This window comes from Syngnathus floridae, chromosome 16 (assembly GCF_059516105.1).
Source record: "Syngnathus floridae isolate MCC-2025c chromosome 16, RoL_Sflo_1.0, whole genome shotgun sequence".
In the NCBI taxonomy this organism is placed as follows: Eukaryota; Metazoa; Chordata; class Actinopteri; order Syngnathiformes; family Syngnathidae; genus Syngnathus; species Syngnathus floridae.
Window position 1 is genome coordinate 6,216,603 of NC_142428.1, and position 17,616 is coordinate 6,234,218.

Genomic DNA, 17,616 nt, shown 5'->3' on the forward strand with positions numbered 1-17,616 from the left:
GAACATGTGAAAGTGGACAAAAAGCATATCGAGTGTTTACCTTTTCCTGCAGATGTTGGTCGAGAGAGTTTCTGGTTATATATGTGTACCGCACCGGTGATGGAAGAAGCTGATCTGGAGCTTGACGGAACCGATGTAGAAGATGGGATCCTCCAGAGAACCTGAGTTGGTTGCCCCGTTGACACAGGGGGAGGGGTGTAAACAGGAGAGTCGCTGAGGGAATCACTCTGGCGGGATTGAGACTTTGCCAAGGATTGAGCATAGGATGGAGGCTGAGGGGGAAGCGGCAGCGGTGGAAAACGAGGACGGGACGAAGAGGTGATGGGGGAGCTCTGTTGATGAATCTGGCCCATGTCTGAAGTCACGGGAAAGTTCGAGCAGCGTTGAACTTGCGGATGGATTTTTGCATGTCCAAATCCGGTCAGCTGGCCTTCAAACAAACAAACCGAGGCTTGACTTTCGCTGGCCTTGCCGTTTATGTCAACGCTGATTTTTCCTGCCGAGGGCGTTGATTCTGACAAGTTGGAATCGTCTTTGGACACAGGCAGAACTGTTCAAAAGAAGAAAGAAGCCAGAGCTCCTTTATCACCAGTAAGCCATTCCATGGCTCTGACACACATTTGTTTTCTCCAAATGAGATCGACTCCTTTGAAAAGTGACCCTAGCTTCACCCTGGATGACTCAATCGTTTTTCCTTTATTTTGAGGGGTTTACAGCTTGAAACAGCAAAATTCCTGTTTACTGTGCTTGAATGATAAAATATTAAACATAAACCAGACCAAGTGTAAGAGAAGCATGAAAAAACATGGATTGGACTCACTTTTGGAAGTCTCACAGTTGCCTGGCTCTTCGGAGGCATGTATTTCATGAAAGGTTTTTTTAACACGCCTGACTTTTGTACCGAGAAAGACGGTGGCTGATTTATTTTTCTGTGTGTAAAACGTCAGTACTTCCTCCAGATCACTTTCACTGTTTCAAAAAAAAAAAAAAGGAGGGGGGGAGAAAGATGTGTTTTGCAGATTGCGATCACTCCTCCGAACAGTGGAAGGCTGCTTCCCATTTGACTAACCTCGCCGTGGTGATGTAGTCATGAAACACGTTGGCGGCTACACACTTCTCCTCTGTACTGTTCTGCTGTTTTTTCATGTGCTCAGTTTCCTGGGAAGATAAGGAAGCATAACAGAACAAAAAAAATCACACAATGTCTCTTGTGTTGAGTTAAAACCGCACTTTTGGAATAGGCACCTTTTCGTAACATTGTATAAACTCTCCTAGTTGTTGGGAGAGGATGCGTCTGCGGTCTTGGATTGGTAGCTGGTGACTGGGCAGAACCACCCTAACGTCTTGCTGGAAGTTACTGGCAGCCCTTCTCAGGAAGCGAACTACGAGCTCCTGTGCACAAGCAACACACAAGTATTTGGAATCTATGACTGTCCGAAGTGTGAATACAACATTACGGCTTCACTCTCAAGTCAGGGAAAGCTTTACAAATCGTCCGAACATCACAAAGATGTTCCGAAAAGGTCTGAGGTTGCTGCTGATGAAGATAATGATGATACATGCCATAATTCCAGCACAGCAACATAACTTTCCAATAAGGCCCAATTTTCCTCCATGTCTTCAATTTAACCACAGCCATGGTACAGATGAGTAATAATAAGGGGAAATCTGGCATACAATGTTGATACATCAATAGAAGACAATGTTCCATCTAGCGTAATGTATGGCACGCCTGTTCATTAAGAGAGACTCCGCGACTGAGATTTTTTGAATAGTTGTACCATTTGGTCATTGTCCTTGTCTTTCCAAGCCGGAATGCCTTCGACCCTGCTCTCTGCCAAAAGTCTTTGTTGAACCCGCTGTAGGTAAGATGAAAATGTCATCCGGGCTTGAACTTTACTGGAGAGAAGAGGAAAAAAAAAGAAAGAAATTGCATTTTGTCAATCATCCAACTACAGGATTAAAAGCATTGTGTAATAATATTAAAAAAATAATGGGACCTCAAATGGCGCCATGCCAACATGCGGCCAATTAAAATCATAGAAACATATTAACATGACAACTAGGTTGAGTGAGTTATTTTAAAATTAAAATATTCAGTATTAATTTTCTGGACCATTTATCCTCATCAGTCAAGTCACATTTATTTATAGCCACAAAAACGTCTAACGGCTTTCCCACACTTGACAAATATTAAATTATTAAGTGTTGAAACATATAATGAAATAGAAAATGGCATAAAACTAAACATTTGTTTGACTTCTACTGTGTCACCAGCTCTGTTCTTTTCCTGCGGTGCAACAAAAATAGCCCAATCCAAACATAAGCCTGCAGGTAAACACAGTCCCAATTTCTGCTCCTCTCCATTGGTGGGAGCAAACGTGCCCTCTATGTCAATTTGCAAGGAGGTTTGCGTGAGAAAATAAAGCGAGGGAGCATGATGAAGGAGTGTGAGCAACCGCCTGGAACACACACTGACCTGATGTCCCACCCCTGCTGGAGAAAGTGAAGCAGTTTGACATGGGGCCCGCTGTTGCGTGTTGATGCCTGCGAGCTGGGCCGAGCGTCGCTGTGAGAGCTCCGCGCTGGTGAAGCCACTTGTTTTCTTTGCTCTGCTACCAAAACTTTGTGTGAGACTGGCTTGAGAACACGTTTCATCTCTTCTCTTTCCTCCCGTACGCAGTCCTCTCCCTCCAGGCTACTGCTCTCCATCGGGGAGGCCTTGGATTCCTTCCCTGAGGTATGCGGCATTTGCAAGGGGAAGACATATGTCAGTTGCATCATCAAACTTTTTTTTGGCGAAAATACACACGCATACACAGAGTGCACTCAAAATAGGCTTTTTGTTTTTGCTGCAATGACATCAACTCATTCAGAGCCATATTTGGCTAACCTTAGTGTGACACATGGGAGTTTTTTATTGGAACCAAAAGTGCACTTTGGGCCTGCAGTTTGCCGAGCTGAAGCAGCATACATCGGGCCTACCCCATTTCTTCTTTCCAGCGGCAGAGCGATGACTCAGGTGGTGCCGTCTCCTCTTACGAGCCTCCAGAGACGGCAGCTTCCTCTCGTACTGGACGGCGTGGTAGCCATCAAGTGTGTCCATCTGCAGCTGCGCATTCCCGCGCGCATTCCTTCGAGACAGAAGAAGACATGTCAACACAACCGTGGTGACAACAACAATACCAATGATTTATATGGAAATTAGCATTTCCAAAAAGACCTTGCAGAGCAAACTCTGAGAAGGATTAGTAAGTTGGAGTGGTTTTTCCAGATGTTGACATGAGTGACAGTGATGGTCCAAAGGAGAAAGGATAAATGTTAAATAATAACAGTCGCTGAGGCGTTCAAGCATTGTACGACCTCTAAAAGGGGGACAATGAGATGTCACGAAACAATGCCAATAAGCTAACGCCATTAATTGAAACTAATTTGTGCATTTTTGTAATACACAATAATAGATTTTTTTTCAGTCTTTTCCTTGCTCTTCCCCTAACCGATGCCACATAGACAGTGGGCACACTGGAAAAGTTGAGTGTATATCCTCATCTCAGCTGTTCCTCTCACCTACCCAAGTCAAAGACAAAACAAACCCCATGCTGGAATCCAACTGCTTCCATAAACTAAAAGAGAGATCCAGCCCCCTGATCCTGACCACAATGGAAATGCTTACCTTCCATGGAAAAGTCTGTTTGCCAACATTGAGTTCAATGATGTCTTGGACTCCAGATATCCACTGAGAAATGGGAGATAATAAGAACAAATATAAAAAGCTTCAATTTTGTTATTAGGGGCAAATAACTTGGAAGGATGGAAGCAGATGGCGCAAAATACATGCTGCAAAATGGACATGTATTTAATCAAATAGCAAATCCTCATATGGGAGTATGAAATGTTAGTCTAAAAATGGATTTCCTCTTCTAATAAAGGCTTTGATGGTATTTTAACATAAAGCAGTGACTTGGGGGGTGGATACCTTCTTAAATATTTTCTACTTTAAAGGAGTAATTTGAGCCTACTAATCTGAGCAAAGTATAATAATGAGTAACATAATGGACAGATGGGGATTTTGGAATTATAAATAATCATGCTTTTTTTTTTTTTTCTCCCCCATCTTGGCTCAGCTTACCCGTAGAGCGCCCATGTGTCTTCAGTGGGGAATATTCGAATGAAGCCTCCTCTCCTTTCATATTCCTCCCTTGTCCTCCTCAACACTTTGATCTACCACAGTGAAACGAAACAAAACATATGTTTTAAGACATGCAGGTCTTCCGAAAATGCTGCCTGAACATAAAGCATGACACACGGCACATAGCGAGACTGTACCTGCTCAGCAGACAAGTCCAGAATGCTGTCTCCTTCTGGCTTGTTTTTAAAATCCACCAGGTCACTGGGAGTGACTAAAGGGGGCCTCTGCCACTACAAAAAAAGTTAAAATATTAATTGTGCTTTATTCTACATTAAAATGAATATTTTAATTTATTTTAATTATTTTTATTTATTATTTTATTTTAATTTATTATCCATTTTTTTCTTTACATGAAGTGATTGACAGTTTTGGCAAGCAGTTGAGATTAGAAAAGCGGAACAGCGCCCCAAAGGATTGCATTCAGAGAATGTCATCTAAATATCAACAGGATTACTTTTAATTGATCTGACGTGATCCAAAGGCTGCCAAGAAGTGAAAAGACCTAAGCGCTCAATAAAAGCCTCAACTGTTGCCCCAGTCAAAGTAAAGGAAGACGACAGGTTCTCTCAAGGCGGTTCGAGTTCTTCAACTATGACAAGTCTGATTTACAATCGGGCTTTTGGGTTTGTCACAGTGAGTCTATAAAGCAAAGTTCAGAGCTTTTTACCCAAGTGATGCATTGCTGTATTTCAAACATAGACTTATGTCGGCCACTTTGCTAATGTAATGAGAAATCTCCTAAAATACTGCATTAGAAACCCACGCAGGCCATTTGCCCGTCACAATGAATAACCGTAAAAGAAATATAATCAAATCAGGAAAAAAGCAAAAGCAATTTCTTACCGGTAATGCAGGAAACATCAGGGAATTGCAAAGGGATAGAAGTAAAAGGGTATTAATATGGATGGGGGAAGGAAAAGAAAATGTCAAGAGGCTGTAAAAGCCTGCGAGGAGGCAACAGGTGGACTAAGTCAGCTATGGAAGGACATCAGCAACAACCCTGACCTTGGCATTTCATCATGGCACCATGAAACCGTTACTGTGTGTCTAAGCACTCACGGGAATAAACTGCTTGACATGACTGGTGAAAGTGGGAGTATGAGTCAGTGCACTCGGCTGAAATGTGGCTCGGTACCTGTGTTCTTTGGGCTGACTGTTTAAGGCTGGGCTCCAGGACGACTCGCTCCGAGCGCGGCTTCCTCATCAGGGGGTTCTGACACACCAAGCCTTTAATGAAAAAAGGGCGATTACATAACTGTGACATTGTATCGCAACTATTTGATATTCACTCCTAGGAGACGATGAAAAATTTGCTACATATAATCCAACAGTAAATCTTCCAAGTGAATAAAACCATTTTTTATTATACCATATATTTTTGATTGAAAAAAAAATAATAGCGACAAAAAAGTTAGATGCAACTCAATGGGATTTTATTTTAGAATAGCAACACACACAAAAATAGATGCATCTCACTGGTGAGCTATTTTTAGAGCCGGCTACTCATGTGGTCCTCGGGGGGATATTGAACAGACTACTCCTGATAGAATTCAGAGCAATGAGCAGCCTGAAGTAGATCCTACTGGACATTCACACAATAAAATACTGAAGTAACAATTTCCAGTGAATAAAAGCAGTAACTCAGGCGAGAGTTTTCAGCAAATCATTATAAAATAATATTTCTTTTGTCATTTTAAGAGTCTGTGGCAAAGTATGATCTAAAATGTTTTTCAGAGCGAGCGATAACTCTTGACTTGGTGTGGAAGGCGAGAACGACTTCTTGACAGTTTCTAATGATATACTTTTATAATCCCCTTAGGGAAATTTTGTTTAGTGCAGTGATTTTCAACACGGCTCTAATTTGAGTGGTTGCGGACAGCTAATAAAAAATGTATTTGCACTCATATTCTTTCCAAACAGTACTAAATTTCCACATATGGTAGAACTACTCTGTAAACAAATACAGTGCAGCTCAGCCTTTGGCTAGCGGACATCATAGCTAGCAATATAATTTTATTTTCAGGGGCTATTTGAAAAAAAAAAATGCTTTATTACTCTTAACTTCTACAAAACTTGAGTATCAGTCCAAATTGATTGGGATTATTTAGTAAATAATAGATGGGCTATGTTTTACAAGCCACCACTGATTTTGACTTGGCTTGGCGAGACATCGCATTCCAAAGACGCAAGCAAATATGATTCCATCCCTTCATTAATGACCCGATTTCATTGCTCGAAGGCACGGCACCGTTGACTCATACTTTTATATAGGAATGCACAAGCACAAAGGCATATTTCCATTTAATATGATTGGGAGAGAACCACAGATGTATTCAACAGATGGGTTTGATTGACACCTAGGCGGTCTGGTAGGACGGCTTCGGTTATAATCTACAACATTCTCAAAAAAATTATATAATGAGCTTTATGTCTGTATGTGTTGTGGATGAGAAAAAAAAACACGCCCGATCAATTATCAGGGGAGGAGATCTCTTGTTCTAACACATTTAAACCTTGTTTATGCCGCTTTGGCTTCAGGCTATTATTTGTTCTGTCTACATGCTTAAGATTCATTTTACTTTATTGGTAGGCTGATCCAGCTTGTCGGGGAGACGATCCATGCGTAAGCTCCGCAGAGTCACAATATTTTGAAGTAATTAACCATTTTGGTTATCAGAAGGTCAGAAATGCGTTAGGGCATGTCACATATTGCAGTAGCATTTCATTCCAAAGAAAACTTGCACACCCTAAACAGCAAACAGTCAACCACAAACAATTCAGCATGACTTCATCTCACAGTGGAGGAACATCAATTTGATGATGGATTGGCACATTTTACGGCCAATTCATCCAAGTGTCTCCACTGACACTGGCGCCTCAGCGAAGCTAATATTTGTGGTTTTGAGCAAAAAAAAAACTTCTCGACAACTATTGATTGATTTGCATGAAATCGCAGGCTTGTCTTACTGAGAGTGACTTATCATCAGGTCATTATCTTTATTTGTGATTTCTTGACGTATTTGCTTGCAAGGTTTTGGTTTAAGGCCACAAAAGTGACAAGTTAGCCATCAACACTGCTGTGGCTTTGTGTTCTGTGCTATTTAGCGAATGTAAATAAACTTCCACGAAAAAACAAATACGCTCCTGAGTAAAAGATGTGCAACAAGCTGTGAAAATTGAATGCGATTGATCATAAACAATCAGCACAATCTTTTTACTATTTGGATACAATCAACGTGGGGATTTGTTTGCCAACAGTTTTAGTGGTTTTCAAATAATACGTTAAATTGTTTCAAAACGGTTCGAGATTGCACTTACCCACAAGTGAAAGCATGTCTGCAATCATGCTGGCCTTTATCTTCAAATCCAAGGGGGCATCACTGCAAATAATTAAAAGTTACACAATTCAATTAAGCAGAAAAAAAATACACAATCAAAGAACAAACAGACCCTACAAAATCCCACTAACACATCAAATTCAAGATGCACAATTTGTGAAGTGTCACTCACCAGGCCAAAGATGGTGAAAGGTTCACCTCCAACAACCATGGCTTTAGATCGGAGTCGATGAGCACGTCAAATCCATAAAGTTCTACAAATCAAAAAAAAAAAGTCAAACAAATCAAAACGCTTCAGACCGCACACTTGGAAAGTCAGCAAAAATAAAGCCCAATTGCTTCAAATAAAATCTGAGGAGTATCAAAGTCACAAGCATTTCCAGAAGTTTATCAGAGCCTCATCATGTGGCATTTGGCAACACTGTCCTTGTCTCTCTGCTATGGATTACATGCATGTTATATACTCCGTCACTCAAAAGAAAAACGCTCATCCAGCGCTACTACAGAGGCCTTGGCTCTACTACATCAACTAAGTGCATACACATTTCATCAGTCGTTAAATGCTTATGTAAGGCAGGGGATCAAAAACAAACTGTGGTTCGTGAGTAGTTTTGTAGATACAGTCAAAAATGTCCTCATGGCTGGGAACAGTATGTCCGTCTACATGTTGTCAGAACTCATTAACAACAAGAGCAGCGCTCAGAGGAGCTTCACCCCTCGTCATTAAATTTACTATCTTGTCCACTTGGAGAAAGTTCTTGTTTCCCACACTGCAGTGTCCCCATTTGTATGGAACCTTTAAAACATGTGTGGGGAGTGTCACAGCGGACCCAAGCAGGCGATTTTATAGGGTCGACTGAAATATAAGTGAAAAAAAAATGGAACTTCAAAAGAACAGATTGTGTCGAGAACAGACTGGTGGTTTCAAAGCGGCCACAACTTGTGTTGTTTGTTCAAGTGTCTTAGGGTCAATGCCAGTGTTAAAAACAAAAAAACAAAATACACAACACACGGAGATTAAAAAGAATGGGCGTGTGTCCCGAGAACATCGTGTATATTAGTGTTGGGGAGAAGAATATTGGTTTGAGAGTCTGGAGAGGCTCATTGGTGGCACCACAGCAATGAGGGGAAAATGGGGGAGGTGTTACACCCCCCGACAAGCTGACTCCATGTGCCACACATTTTTCCCCCAATTAAGAGCAGAAGCCGCGCCTGCCTGCCCCACGAGCCCGCCGAGCCACTCACAGCCAGACACGTTGATTCTGCCGTTGTTAAACGGGCCTGCGACGAGCATCTTCAACAAGCCCGTTAAAGAGGGAGGGAACGAGAAAACGGGACAGAGAAAAAGGGATGATGAAGAGGTTTTTTATTATTATTGGATAGTCACTGCTGGAAACTTTACCACAAGAGACAAAACAAAAAAAAAAAAACTCTCTCCACCCCGGCCACAATTAGAACCACAATAACACAGAGCATCTTCTTCTTGCATCACCGAGTGACAAATGATCAAAGTCTAAATGAACAGCCGTCAGCTTTATTGTGATAGCTGGGCCTGATCTGGATCAACCCGAGTGTCATCCAGGCGGTGAAAACGTGGGCGTGTCTGGCCAAGGCAAAACCAGGAGACAGCGAATCCGACCGCACTCGACACTTAATAAGGGACGCTCAGTGGAACACAGGACCAGTAAGTGGAATGTTTTGTGTGTAACAAAATAGGCCTTTGGCTTGGCTAATCAGATCTTAGTCAAAACATCTCGTAATCAGCATCCCTCAGCAAAAAAAGCCCGTCCATTAATCACACGGCAGTGGTGAGGAGCGTCATGGGTGGCATTTTCCACTCACAACTGACACACACACGCCCCACACGCAGGCAATTGTCAAACGAAAAACCTGTTGTTTTTATTTCGGCCCACATGAAACATCGGAGCGCTATAAAAAGATTTGGTTACAGAAGTCCCTTCAAGATGCAGCGCACCAATTGAGAAAGAAATCCTTATTCAAAACAGTAAACACTGCACCGAAGCCGTGACTAGACATTCAAATGTCAGGGAGCAATTTGTAGTAAACTAATATTATAATGTTCTTCATAGTCTTCCATGGCTCCTTTCCAGACAAGCTAGGGAATGTGTAAAAAAAAAAAAAAAAAGGACAATAAGTGCTTTTATAGGTACCGTCTCTGCCTGTCTCCACACATTTGTATGTATGCATTTGCTCTGATGCTTTCTGCTTAAAAGCATATTAAAGATGTCAGTTCACAGATGAATGGTAATGGGGGCTGCCAAGATAGAAAGGAAAGTCAGTTTGAGAGTTTTTTTATTTAAGGATTCTCGAATAGAATTTCTCAAACACAAGAGCCAGACAGGTTTTTTTTTTTTTTTGCTTAGTGGGGCAGAAAAGCTTTGGGTGAACACTTGTACCAGTGCCCAAGGTTCTCAATCTATAATGGCTGCCAGTCAAACAGCAAATATATCAAACTCGCATAGAAACCACCTCAATTTGGTGGCCCGTCACTATTTCACTATATTTGAATATCATACAACAGCAGCCCCCCCCCCAAATTTGATCACATTAAGTAGTAAACATAATTCTCTATGCAAAACTGTAACGACTTTAATTGAATTGCTTGAATGAATCTAAATCAAACAAATTGGCAGTAAACTCTAAAAAAAACAAAAGGATATGTCCATCCATGTCTGCGCATTTAAAAAATGTGCGGATGGTCAAAAGATTTTATTCTTCTTTTTCTCGTCTGAAGGGTACATATTATCCTCGCCATTTTTCAACGTGTTCAAAGAACGAGATGTGCAGTTCAAGTCGGCAGGGACTTTGCTCGGTCCAAACGCTTTTTGGCTCCGAAACAGGGAGAGTTCTTAAAAGCAAAATGAGGGACTGCGAAAAAAAGGAAACCTCCCTTTCAGTCAGGCATCTAAAGCGCTGCATCAGCTGGTTGGTATCGTGAATGAAGGCCAGACTGAAGCTCAATAAAGCGTTTGCAAGACATCCGTCACACCCTGGCATCTTAACATCAAGTAAAACTGCAGTGGTGTCAAGATGGTGTGATTTTGTACATGTAAAGTGGCCATGTTGGCACGACAGCCCACAACCAGAATGAAGCGGTGGTTATATTATGTCTACAGAAGTCAACTTTGGAACGCCTCTTACTTTCCTAAGAGGGAGACAGCAGTGAAGGGGAGGAGGCGTACTATAATAAGCAAGAATAAAAAAAATAAAAAAAGACTTCTGACTAAAAAGATTTATCTCTGACAATCAGTCAGAAAAGTGACCAGTTAATTATGCAAAGATTCCAACCTCAGTTCTGCTCAGTAACCAAACATCACTGAATCAATACGTGCCTTTACAAAGTCATGTGACTCAGAAATCTCGTGTAAATAGAAAGGGTTAGGCTATATTACTTTACATAAGTAGATTTGACTTTACTTGAGTATTTATTTTTCAAACGACTTTTTACGTTCGGTGGCTACGTTTGGAAACAGATGTACTTTCTACTCCGTACTTTGTCCAAATAAGCTTTTTTTTTTCAACCTCAGCAGATGACGGTGCAAAGTAGAAAATGGCCTCATTTAAGAAGGCGCACAAAGAATCATCGGTGGTGAATACAAATAGGAAAAGTCTCGCCTGAAAGAATACATAAAAGTACATTTTTTAAGTTATATAGCATCTTTGTGTTAGTTGTCCGTTCACAATGTTAGCAAAGCAATTAAGTTAAAAAGGGACTCTATATTTAATAGTCTTTTTTTCCATAGAGCCAAGTAATCAAAATTGGTAAAAATAAAATTTATTTTTATTTTTACATATCGTCAACCACAGAGCATAATTTCCAATATTTTTGGAAGCCCAGTAAAAGCTTTTTTTTTTGTATATTATAAAAAAAAAAAAAAATTCAAGTAAGCAAAAGGAAAAAGATCCAATAAGAATATGGTAAACTGTAAAAAAAAATGTTTTTTTCTTGGTTTCCAAAAAGACTGAAATATGACTTGGCTGACGATATGTATCTTGTATTTCTGAGTACTTTTGCCACCTATGTACAAAGCTATACTGTGCCAAGTCAAACGTTAGTTGGCATGTGTTCTACTTTCTGCCACTTGCATTTGGAGACACGAAAATGCATACCAAAGCAGTTGGTCTGGTGGGGAACGAAAGTCTTGCAGGCCATGGCGATCTGCATCTGAGCACTGAGCACAGCTTTGATGATCACATCCTCGATCTGTCTCATTAACACTTGGAGAGAAGAGATGATTGGATAAATTAGACCAATCACAGAGCAAGGACGATAAAAGATGGGACTCACGTCTGGTGTCCTTTCCCTCTTCCCTCAAGTAACGCAACACCGCACTCATACTCCACTTGTTCCCGTAGTCCTCAACTTCGGGGTCATCACAACTAGAAGTGGAGGAAATCCACTTTGAATGAATGAAGATAAACGAGAATCGCCTACTGTGATCATTACCTGACGTAGTCGCTGCTTTTTTTGTTCACGCTGTAGTTGGTGAGATGCATGAAGGTGTTCTTGATATTCTTTGCGGTCCTGTCATACTTGACAGTGGCAAATCTGAGCATATAAAAAAAAATTGTCCATGCCATTAAAAGAGAAAAACTCATTGGACTTCTATAAATGATCAACTGCCACTTGACATTCTTGTGTAGTTGTCTGCAAGTGTTTCAGAGGCACAGATGCCACATGTGCAACGATGAGAATTCCTTGGCGCACATTATGTACCTGAATTCCAACACAACCCAAAGGAATGTCAAGAGATAAAAGTGGGACCAGGAATTTAAGCCCCGTTTATCGCTCACAGTTGTTAGTGGAGCCAAAAAACATCTTCTGGTTTGCTGCACATATGAACATAAGTAAAAATAATCTTGGTATCTATACTTTATCAACTATGTACTTTTACCTGTACATGATCTGTAACTACACCTGAAAAAAATAAAAATAGAATATAAACTATTTGCCCCTAATAGCTACATGCACCACATGATAAAAATCCAGTCACCCATTGTATGATTATATTTTTATACATAGTGTTGAACAATAGAGAACTTTGTTACAAAGTCCAAAACCCATTTCTCACTTGAGACCGGTTTTGGTCTGGCATGTTTCACCTGCTCTCTGCTGGTCAATGAGGGAATAACAGTTGAGGTTCTTATTGATGGAGAATTCTTAAGCCATTCAAAATTTAATGAGCACATCTAAAAAACTAAAACCAAAAATTATAACACAACAAAAGTCCAAAGTGCACTCACCTTGCGAGGCCTTCCTCATACACATAGATGAGGAGTGGATCATAAGATGTGACCAACACATACAAGCGAACGTCAAATTTGAATCCTGTGGAACAAAATAAAGGCGAATCGTAAAGATTCGGTCCGAACTTGGTAGAATGTGTCAGTGGTGCAAATTGAAAAAGATTGGAAAGAACTTACCATCTATCAGCAGAGGGTTAGGAATATAGCGGGACACCAAAATGTTCTCATCCACTGAAATCTGACTTGGCTGTGGGGGATTAAAGTCATTAGACAAAAATACTCAATAATGCTATAGTATACAAAACACAGGCAGTATTTTTGCTCATCACTCTTGAAAAATATAAAAAGGTACACTATTAAGTCAAGTCAAGTCACTTAAGACTTAAACTTGACTTGACTTGAAAACACAGGCAGTATTTTTGCTCATCACTCTTGAAAAATATAAAAAGGTACACTATTAGGGTAGCCTTTGCACCCTACTTGTAAAGTTATGTTTTTCTGAATAAAATCTACACTGCTGTATTTCAACATTGATCATAATGGTGGTAATTAGGGCAAAGTATTTTATGAGGTCGTACTTGCAAAATATTCGTGAACCACACTCCTAAAGTAAACAGATACCAACAAAACACGGAAAGTGACGTGAGAATGGTCGACATGAGTTCAAATTGTCGTTTATGAGTTGACTAAAAATCTTAAGAGTGTTTAGCCTCAAATCTGGCTCCAGTTCTGAGAAAACACACACCAAAAAGTGTACTTACTGTAGATCTTCCATTTCTCCAAACATCACTCTGACATTCTTTTCATAAAAATGCCACGGAAGAAGAAGAATTGTGCAAATGTTTTCAGACAGTGAAAGGCTTGTGGAGCTGCTCCAAAAAGCAAAAGACCTTGAAGTGTGTGATTTACGCCACTAAATTAAGTCATGTTTCAAGTAGGAGTTGATAGCGCTTTCAAAATAAAGTGCACGCCATCCCTCACGCATAACATCTGCTCGGCCAACTGTTGAGTGCTGTGCAACTCACAAAGGATTCTCTCTGATAATTACTAGTCGCTCTCACACTATTTGCACACCAGTGAAGAATAATGAGTTACATGTTTCAAAACCATTCATCAATTTTTTAAAACTACTTATCTAGTTGAGAGTTGCAATCTCAGTGCACGTAATCGTCACATGTAAAATGTAAACACACAACAACAAAAAAAGGAATAAAATGTAAAAGTCATTTTTGGACCAGATTAAAAGGAACTAGAAAAAAATACTGTGCATTTATTATTATTTCAGTTCAACTGTCAGCTTCACATTTGGATTTGAAACACAAATATGAAGAGCCATCATTCTCAAATTCCCACAAGCTTTTCAAAGAGCCAAAAAATGACAGACAAGATTGAATGTTTTCCTTGCCACTGCTTGGAAATAACTTGGAATTCAGAATTGTGTCTATTTTGGAGGACTTTCTTCAATTCAGTGCCATCACAGCAAAAAAGAATCCAAATGGAACAATTAACTCACATTGCTGACTAAGTAGATGCCTCGTCCTCTTGAAGATGCAACTGGTTTAATGATCCATGGGCCCCTGTCTTTGGCAAAACAAACTGAGATGCGAGAAAAAAAATACAAGACAATACACGATTAGAAGCATAATGAAATATTCGTGTGCTCTTACTTTTTGAGGTTTGCACAATGTGAAACAAAAAAAAGACAAATGCAATTAAATTACTATTTAATTTAAATCACAATGTACTGGACGTCATTGTAATCCACAGGTGTACCTAATTTTGTGGTTGTATAGTGTCTATGAAAATAGCCCAAGCAAGCAGCTACTTACTGCAGAATTCCTGGTATTCCGACGGAAGCACGAAGGTCTGTGGAACTATGTGGAAGTTTTTGAAGCCGTGAGCCTCCTGCATTCGTTGGATGTTTTTATAAAGCCGATCTTTGCGGGTCAGTTCGTAAGATCTGCAAATGGACGAGAGATAAATAAGGCTAGAGTCGAATTGTGTTCAAATTTGGAGAGTCCTATCTCAAATTATTTGTTTTTAATTAGATTTGAAAGATCATATTAAGAATGACGGATTGAACCCGCTGAGTTTTCACCCACCTTGGAAAATGATTGACCTTTTGGAAATCTTGAAGGTTTCGCAGTAAGTAAGGCTTCAGGTGAGATCCTGTCCACATGATGTTAAAGTCATTGCTCTCAGATTGAACCTGGAAAAAATATATATTTGTTTCCAATAAACAGGATGGAGTCAATTTGGGTTAGTGTGCACCTGACTAATGACAAAACTGGACATGACAAAATCTGCTCATGAATGACAATGTCATGCTGGGTAGGACATAAGACAAAGCCTATGCCGGACAAACACAACAGGCTCTACTGAAATTAGGACAAAATGATTGCTAAATCCCCATACTCATTCTGGTTAATCTGCTTTGCTTGATTCCAGCCATTCATTAGGATGGAGGTTGTGTTCACATGAGTGCTCGGTGTCTAGAAGAGACACATGTTTGCAATAAAGCCTTGTTAAAGTCTGGCTCTGGCCATTCACTGTGGTAGACACTCGTCTGCCTTTGATGATGTCTTTCTGGGAGTCAAGAAGCATTGAAATGAAATAAAAAGAGAATTAATTGTAACTGCTTGGAAGGAGCAATGATGGGGATTGTATGGCCTTGTGAAACCAGATTAATGCTCTTGAGGTCATTTTGCTTCTTTCCATGCATGCGTTCCCAGGCTTTGACATCGTTATTATTTGGGTGGGGGGGTCTATACTACACAGAGGAGGTTCACATAAATAGCATAAATGGTCATTTTAAAGCTAACCTTTTACATTCGCCTCAATTTCTGGAGAATATTACCTCATGGAAACCATGATTGGTCAGGATGCCCCGCACCAGGCGACTCTCTGTTCGCACAATCTTGAAGGCCATGTTGTATCGCTCTTGAAAATGAAACCAAAATTGCACAATTGGAGTTCAACAAGGCCTCAATAAATAATAAAGCTTGGAGGTCATTAGTATGACATCACACAAAGTGTAAATTAAGAGACTTCAGTTAACTGACAGTGGACAAATAATTCTGCTTTTTCAAAAATGCTTTTAGGTGACACCTTGTAGTTCCTTCTTCGTTGGTATCGGAAACCATGTGCGAGTAGTTTACTTAAATTAATTTTATGATAGTGGTTAACTTGTCAAAATGTTACTTCACATAAAAATCAACTCAATGTTTGACTCTGAAAGGTTCCACCTAATATAATCTCTTTAATTCTGAAATCAGTGTAAACTAAAGTACCTCCGCCTCCGTAGATTGAACCATCCTTTGAAACAATGGCTTCCGGGAAAAATAAGAAGACTGGGATCATCCTGCTGAGGCCAGTCCAGGCAATGCACGGATGGTCTCTAAAAAGAAAAAGCAAATTTTGATGAGACACAATGGAAGACAGATTTTTTTCATCATCATGACAAGAGCAAAAACCCACGCATACTGTACTAAAACATGATCCTACACTATCTGTGTGCACCAGACACAGCTTGCTTATCAAGCTGAAAATATGATAAGACAGCATGTTGATGTGGAAGAACTCAATCAGCCATGGCTGCTCCCGATAAGGCTGGGAGGCATGTAAATAATTGCTGCCCCCAGTTTAGGTATCCAGGTTTGATACACTATAGATCAGATAACATCTTCACTGTTGTTTATTTTGGACAAAACCATGATTATGACCAGTGAAATATTATGTGCTAGCGATGTGACTGAAGTCGACGAGTCAAAACATTTCAGACATGAACACATCCTCATTTGTAGTTTTGTTTATGCTGCAAAGTTGTGTTTTTTGGTTGCCATGCACACACTTTTAATTTGGTACATGTGTTCTATTACGCACCTTTTACACTGTTATCAGGTATTAGTATCGGGCCAATCCGATCCTGATACTGATTCACCGATACTGACCTTATTTCAAGGTATCGAGTTCTCATGAAAGATTCCGATACCAGCCACTGATACTTAAAAGATTTTTTTTATCATTTTAAAAGGTCTTCTGAATTATCTGGCATGGTCCTAAGTCACACAGAAATATATCCTTCATGTTCTTCAAAAACAACATTACAGCAGCTGAGTCATTTGAGAGACTCATGTCTGGCTTTGAGTCTTTATTATACCGCTCCCTGATGGCCAAGGCGCACATAGCAGATGGAGCGCAATGTGGTACTGGAACGGATCAAAGGCATTTCCATTTATTTCAATGGGGGAAATATTTTAAGATATGAGCATGGTCACAGAAGAAATTAAACTCGCAAGTCAGAGCAAGATGAGTTTCAGGGATATACTGGATCAAAGTTCAATTTGTGGAGGGACGGTTGGATACATGGCATGCATGGATGGATGCATGGATGCATGGCTGCATAGATGCAGAAATGCATAGATGCATAAATGCTTAGATGCAAAAATGCATACGACTAAGAACTCACTCATGTTCATCCTCAGTGAAGGAATAAGAGTCCTCCTTATCCCGAGCAACAGCTGGCATCTCCAGAGAGATAGAATTCAAATCCTGCTGGGATCATGTGCCTGTGATTGTAGCTCCCTCCTGAGGCAACCCAAGACAAATACAATATGGGTGAATCTTTTTTTTTCCCATCTTTGATTCCAAAAAGAATGTAACTCAAATAAGAACGAACATGCCATAACAGATGGTTTGTAGATCTACTTGTAAAATAATCTTCCATTTGACGTGAATGGATAACAGTGCCTGTCTTTACAAATAGTAAATCCAGACAGAGGAACATATGTTAGCCACGAGAAATTGACAGGCAAGTAAATA

General features: G+C 40.1%; 2 protein-coding genes across 3 annotated transcripts in view; one reads left to right on the forward strand and one right to left on the reverse strand.

Moving 5' to 3' along the window:
- The window catches only part of LOC148385313 (CD209 antigen-like protein C), a 198,751-nt gene that overhangs the window by 132,080 nt on the left and 49,055 nt on the right, over nt 1-17,616 (forward strand). The window lies entirely within an intron of this gene.
- ttll5 (tubulin tyrosine ligase-like family, member 5) overlaps nt 1-17,616 on the reverse strand; it is a 35,198-nt gene that overhangs the window by 17,328 nt on the left and 254 nt on the right. Inside the window, exons 2-25 of one of the 2 annotated variants that reach the window (XM_088401261.1) lie at nt 17,264-17,382; nt 16,086-16,192; nt 15,653-15,735; nt 14,898-15,004; nt 14,625-14,755; nt 14,309-14,391; nt 12,973-13,042; nt 12,793-12,877; nt 11,996-12,097; nt 11,837-11,928; nt 11,659-11,766; nt 7,700-7,781; nt 7,508-7,569; nt 5,325-5,416; nt 4,327-4,413; nt 4,130-4,221; nt 3,674-3,736; nt 2,986-3,134; nt 2,480-2,735; nt 1,782-1,899; nt 1,246-1,392; nt 1,070-1,158; nt 821-969; nt 41-550 (exon numbers count right to left, since the gene is read on the reverse strand). In XM_088401261.1, coding sequence (XP_088257387.1) covers nt 41-550; nt 821-969; nt 1,070-1,158; nt 1,246-1,392; nt 1,782-1,899; nt 2,480-2,735; nt 2,986-3,134; nt 3,674-3,736; nt 4,130-4,221; nt 4,327-4,413; nt 5,325-5,416; nt 7,508-7,569; nt 7,700-7,781; nt 11,659-11,766; nt 11,837-11,928; nt 11,996-12,097; nt 12,793-12,877; nt 12,973-13,042; nt 14,309-14,391; nt 14,625-14,755; nt 14,898-15,004; nt 15,653-15,735; nt 16,086-16,192; nt 17,264-17,322 — 2,923 coding nt within the window. In that variant the 5' untranslated portion in view covers nt 17,323-17,382. Of the gene's footprint in view, nt 1-40; nt 551-820; nt 970-1,069; nt 1,159-1,245; nt 1,393-1,781; nt 1,900-2,479; nt 2,736-2,985; nt 3,135-3,673; nt 3,737-4,129; nt 4,222-4,326; nt 4,420-5,324; nt 5,417-7,507; nt 7,570-7,699; nt 7,782-11,658; nt 11,767-11,836; nt 11,929-11,995; nt 12,098-12,792; nt 12,878-12,972; nt 13,043-14,308; nt 14,392-14,624; nt 14,756-14,897; nt 15,005-15,652; nt 15,736-16,085; nt 16,193-17,263; nt 17,383-17,616 lie in introns of both variants that reach the window. The other variant, XM_088401260.1, reaches the window with a different exon arrangement.